Source organism: Cupressus sempervirens, chromosome 9, assembly GCF_028749045.1.
Source record: "Cupressus sempervirens isolate cs-2001-9-10 chromosome 9, ASM2874904v1, whole genome shotgun sequence".
In the NCBI taxonomy this organism is placed as follows: Eukaryota; Viridiplantae; Streptophyta; class Pinopsida; order Cupressales; family Cupressaceae; genus Cupressus; species Cupressus sempervirens.
This window is the reverse complement of record NC_143126.1, coordinates 544,948,961-544,954,500: the sequence shown is the minus strand read 5'-3', so window position 1 is coordinate 544,954,500 and position 5,540 is coordinate 544,948,961. Positions and strand designations below refer to the sequence as shown.

Here is a 5,540-nt window from a genome sequence, read left to right as displayed (position 1 = left end):
ACAGTTGGAATTTATGAAAATGAAAATAGGGACCTCGAAAACGATTACTCTCGGCATAATATATATAGAAGTATATATAAGCTAGTTTTAATCACAGTTAGGATTTATGAAAATGAAAATAGGAGCCTCAAGAATGATTACTCTCGACGTAATATATATAGAGGTATATATAAACTAATTGTGTATGACTTGGATAGCTATTTAGGAGGAGAACATTAATCTAGAAATTATCCTTCCACAAAACTTGTGCCAATAAAAAATCAACACACCAAGAATTCATTTTCAACGGAGTTACCAAAGAATAGACGATCCGGATCATCCGGCGCTGACTATGATTTTAACTCAACTGACAAAGAGTTTGGGAAATACACACATCACATCTTTGTTAAACTTAGGACCGTTGGACAACATGACAAACCCATGTTTTGACCTCTTCATATATTAAACAACAAATTAATACCTACAAAACAAAAATAAATGGGAGAACCGCGATTTCTGACCAAAAATAGGCAAATTTTATTTTGAATCGCTTAAAATGCGCGCACTCTTCCCGTACACGTGTCGCTCTCCCGATACGATGGAGCTCCACGTCAGCGCGTAAGGGTTATTCGAACAAATTCTTGATCTTTAGGGAAACGTCGATTATTATTTTTGTTATTTTTTATGTTTATCTGCATGACCGTTGCATCGGAACTATGGGCCCTCATTTCAGCTTCTAAATGTGAGGCGCTCTTAGAAGTGGAAACAGTGTTTGCAGGACAGAGTTGGAGTTCATCTGAAGATCCTGTAGATGAATCTGGTAAGCCTCTGTAGCAATCCATGCTTTTTCTCGAATTTCCAGGTTTTGAACCTTCTTTTGTGCCTTTTGTGCTCTGATTTGTCAGTATTTTGACTGATTTTCTGTTTTGGAGAATTTGTTTTGGTTTGCTGGTGCTTTGTGAATGAAAATTTCTTTCTTTTCCTTGTCATGTCAGTTTTTCATTCGTCTTTTGGAGATCTCAAAAGTAGGAGATTTAAAATGTGGTATTTGTATGAAAATGGGGAAGTTTTCGGTTTGTAGAAGTGAAATAGACAGCTTGATTTGAGAGCAGGCGTTTTTTGTTTATTTTTTGAAGATATGTTATGGCTATAGTGGAGATTTTAAAGAGCTCTGCGGTCTTGGCATCTAGATGAAAATAGGGGGCGGGGTGGGGTGGAATGAGGGAAACGCGTTTTCTAAACCTGGAATAGGCAGTTTGATGTTCAAGCAGGCATGTTTCGTTCGTCTCTCGAAACATTGTTGTGCTTATTGTGAAGATTTTAATATGTTCCGCGTTCTTTGCATTTAGATGAAAATAGGGGGAAAGTGTATTGTCTAAAACTGAAAGAGGCAGTTTGATGTTCAAGCAGACATCTTTCGTTCATCTCTTGAAAATTTTTATGCCTATTTTAAGACGGAGAATTTTCGACAACTTTCATTTTCGAGAACTGAAATAGGCAGCTTGATGTTGAGAGCAGGCATCTTTCATTTATTTTTTGATGTTATGCCTATTGTGAAGATTTTAAAGTGGCTTATATTCTTTGCATCTAGATAAAAAAGTGGTGGAAAGTGTGTTTCTAAATCTGGATTAGGCAGCTTGATGTTCAAGCAGGCATCTTTCGTTCATCTCTTGGAAATTTGCTTATGCCTGTTGTGAAGATTTTAACGTGTTCTGCGTTCTTTGCATATAGATGAGAAAATGGGGAAAATGCATTTTCTAAAACTGGAATAGGCAGTTTGTTGTACAGAGAAGGCATCTTTCAATTTTTGGAGTTTAATACAGACTCGCAGACTAAGCGTGAATGTGAGATTTCTTTGGTTTTATAAGGGATGGATGTCATTCCTTCTCATTTTGTAATGCATTTTGATTCTATCGGGCTTGAAACTTTGATGCGTGAAATTTCCAGTCCATATTGATCTTTTTAAAGGAAATATCTTTCTGGTTTTGACTGTGTTGATTTAACTCCGTGATATATCCTCAGGGCATCAAAGCAAGGTAAGAGAATTCAGTTTGATACACAGTCAATCTGCTTATGCGCTGTATCATCTGCTATTTGCCTGAAGCTTCATCTGTATAAATCGTAGTGAACTTTCTTATACCTCTCATGATTATTTGGCTTACGGACATGCATACATTTAGGTTTCTATTATTAAGGTCGTCTTGTTTATTTAAATATTAGAGAATGCATTTTTCTGTTTTTTCCCCTCCGCATAAACTTTGTTTCTTTTAATATTTTCGGAAATTTATGATCTTTAATTGGTCTAAAAATTCTTCAGTTTTTCTGCTTTAGTAGTTTTCACAGCCTCTTAATATTTTCTATGATTGTTTGAAGATCCAGGTAAAGTGATTCTGAATAAGTCCTTATATTGTTAAAGATGAAGCAACTTTCCCGAAGCTCTTCCTATTCTTGGTGGAGGGATAGCCGCAACAGTCCAAAACAATCTGCATGGCTTCGTAATGCTCTAGAAGGTACTTATAATTTTTTAGGGATTATAAATCTGAGTAATAACAGCAGGGCTCATTCTGACATGATTGTGCTAGGATAAAAAATTTGTTTTCTGTGTGTCAATTTCTCAATTTGAACCAGTGCTTCAAGCTATTATTTTGTTGACAATTTGCCAGAGCTAGACGAGAAGACTCAGAACATGTTGAGTCTTATAGAAGCAGATGCTGATTCTTTCGCTCAACGAGCTGAAAATTACTACCATAAGAGGCCGCAGCTCATTAGCATGATTGAAGAGTATTACAGGGCATACCGTTCATTGGCAGAGCAGCTGGACCATCTCAAGGGGGAAATTAGACAAAATGTCCCTAAACCCCTTCAAGTTAAATATGGATTATCCTGTGAAACTCCCAGGGAGAGTCCATTTAGAAAACAGCCTTCAGGAGATAAGAATCAACCGTTTAAGGAACTCCTCAAAAGGCAAGAAACATATGAATCTGATTCAGAAGTATCAGAAGTAGACGATCCAGAACCAGAGGATTGCAACCGAAGGAGCAGAAAACATTCCGACCAGGAATTTATAAGACTGATACCTTCCGATCTGGAATCTGAAAGCACATTATCTTATTCAGATTCTGAAGTAGCTAGCCATGTTGTGGAGCCTGCAGAGTTTGACACTGTTGGAAGCAAATTGAGAGAAATGCAAGTCAAATTGCAAGATGAGAATGTGCTTCTTGTCAAACAGTCAACGGCAAAAAACATTCAGGTTAAACATTTGAAGATAGAGAACAATAAATTGAGGAAGGAAAAGGCTTTCTGGAAACAAGAGATGTCTTTGGTTGTGCAGGATAGGAGTCTTTTGCAAAAGGAGCTGGAAATCATTAAATCGGAGAACACAAAATTCAGGAAGGAAAATGAGGTTAATGTGTGGGAAAGGAATGATTTGCACAAGGAGCTAGAATTCATCAGATATGAAAACAGCAAGCTGCGAAATGAAAATGAGATTAGTGGACAGCAGCTGAAAGTTCTTACAAAAAAGGTCAGCAACCTGCAAAAGGAGAACAAAAGCTACAAGAGCATGTCACTTGTTCTTGGCTGTGTCAATGGACAAGCTGCAAGGTTGGCTAGAAGCAATTTGAGGTTGCGGAATGAAATGTATGGAGCCAATAAACGTGAAGGTGTTGTGCATATTCAGAAGAACGAGAAAATGAAAGCTGAATTCATATTGCAAGCTAAAGAAAATCTGGTATTGGAACAGAGTTTCAAAATAAAGGAATTGCAAGGCGAGGTGTGTGATAGGGAACTGGAGTTAGATGCCATCAAAGCAGAAAACACCAAACTGAAAAATAAAAATGAGGAAAAGAATGTTGAAACTGCTGAAGATTCTAAAGAAGAATTCGTATCAGAACAGAACTTGAGAATAGAGGAATTGCAAAGGGAAATATATGGTCTTGTGGCAGAGAACACAAAACTGAGGGATGAAACAGAGGTTAATGTTCAACAACTGCAAGTTTTCAAACAGAACTTCTTAAAGTTGCAAGAGGAGAATGTAAAGCTCTCTACACAAAGTAAGAATGTTGAGATCGCAATGGAAACAAAAGAAAAATTAGTTATGGAACAGAACATGAGAATTGGGGAATTACAAAAGAAGGTCTATCAGTTACTTGAAGGAAACAGAGCACAGGAGCTTCTGTTGCTCGAGAGAGATGAACAAAAAAGAGAAGCAATAAGGCAGCTCTGTTTTACTCTGGATGCATTGATGGATAAGAACAAGAGATTGCAGGAATCTCTTCAAAAATTGCAAAGGGAAGTGGGAAAGAAGCCTAACAATTTTGGAATCAGCACCTCACAAATTTCAAGGTGGCAGAAATTCCTATTTACCATTCTGGATGGTGGTAGAGCTAGATCTAGGCCTCTAGCTATTTGAAAGCATGCATTTTGCAAAGTATTATTGTATAGTGTATGAGTAAGTTTGTGGGTATTCTCATAAGGCGGCATTATTATTCACATTTGACTTAATTCTGAGTAAAGTATGTTTAATTTTGAAATGTCTGTTGGTTTGATTTACTACAACCAAGGATATTGGAGAATGGTTAGGATATCGCAGAAAAGATATCATCATCACCACTCCACACTATGAAATCCTGCTGAGGACTTGAGTATTTTGCTCCTATAATTTACTGTTCTCTAGAAGTTTGGGCTTTTAATGCCCTTTATCCTCTTCAGCATTGCATGCTTGGCTGGTCCTTGCAGCACTGTTTTGTGACTGAGAAATTATTTATGTTGTTTTGAAATTATTTATTTATTGCGGATCTTATGTAAGAACTAATAAAGTGGAGGATAAATTTTAATTTTAGTTCAAAAGATTTCATCCTTAGAATAATCGTGGGAGAGTGAAGGCATTGATTGCGAGTTAAGGTTCTCACCTTAGCTAGAGGCAAGAATTTAGAGTTTGGTCAATCTTACCACTATTTTGTGTAAGTCTTCGTCTTCTCAGTTTTTCAGGGTTGGGTCGGAAGCTTTATACAAAAATGGGAGGTTCTGGCAGTCTCAGGTAAAGTTGTAAATTTGTGCTTTGAACGCTGCCATCCTTACCTGACAATACTATTTTGTCTCTAATTGAAAAGGTTGAAGAAAATCTATATCATCCCTGCTTTGACTTCTCTAAGATGGTCTGGGTTCTTTAAGGGCGGAGTAAATATATTTTTAAATTAAAGTTGTAAATTTGAGGGTGGAGATTAGAAATTGTTGTATTCATTTAGGTATTTTTTTAAAATCATCTGTTTATCATCTTATATTTTCAATATTTGTTTCTATCACTAGTTAATAAAGTACACTAGATTTTCACAATTCATAACAACAATACAATTAACTGACACTTTCATTTTTATTTTACAATTAAATGTTTAATATTTGTTTATCATTGAATTGAATATGAAGAGTAATTATAATTATGAGAGACCACTACCTTCCATGAACTTTGGGACTTAATCTTTTAGATTGAACTCTACTATGAAGCCTTGGAACCATCCGCTTTAAAATAATTTTTAAAAATCTCACAAAGCTTATTGAAGTTT

The 5,540-nt window shown here is 36.2% G+C and overlaps 1 protein-coding gene across 4 annotated transcripts; it reads left to right on the top strand.

Moving 5' to 3' along the window:
- Window positions 1–646: 646 nt before the first annotated feature.
- LOC149539797 (uncharacterized) lies at window positions 647–4,827 on the top strand. Of its 4 annotated transcripts, none has more exons than XM_089800983.1 (3): window positions 647–799; window positions 2,353–2,489; window positions 2,643–4,827. In XM_089800983.1, the coding sequence occupies exons 2-3, from the start codon at window positions 2,396–2,398 to the stop codon at window positions 4,388–4,390; spliced, it is 1,842 nt and encodes a 613-aa protein (XP_089657109.1). In that variant the 5' UTR covers window positions 647–799; window positions 2,353–2,395; the 3' UTR covers window positions 4,391–4,827. The 4 variants fall into 4 exon arrangements, with proteins under 4 accessions (XP_089657109.1, XP_089657110.1, XP_089657112.1 ...); XM_089800984.1 differs by having other exon boundaries at window positions 651–799; window positions 2,359–2,489; XM_089800986.1 differs by lacking the exon at window positions 647–799 and adding an exon at window positions 1,608–2,015 and having other exon boundaries at window positions 2,359–2,489.
- The last annotated feature ends 713 nt before the right edge of the window (window positions 4,828–5,540 follow it).

Excerpts from the sequence above, each read along its gene's own strand:
- LOC149539797 (XM_089800983.1), top strand. The coding sequence starts at position 2,396 with ATGAAGCAACTTTCCCGAAGCTCTTCCTATTCTTGGTGGAGGGATAGC. Across the intron at positions 2,490-2,642 it reads GCTTCGTAATGCTCTAGAAG|AGCTAGACGAGAAGACTCAG; the intron begins GTACTTATAATT and ends ACAATTTGCCAG.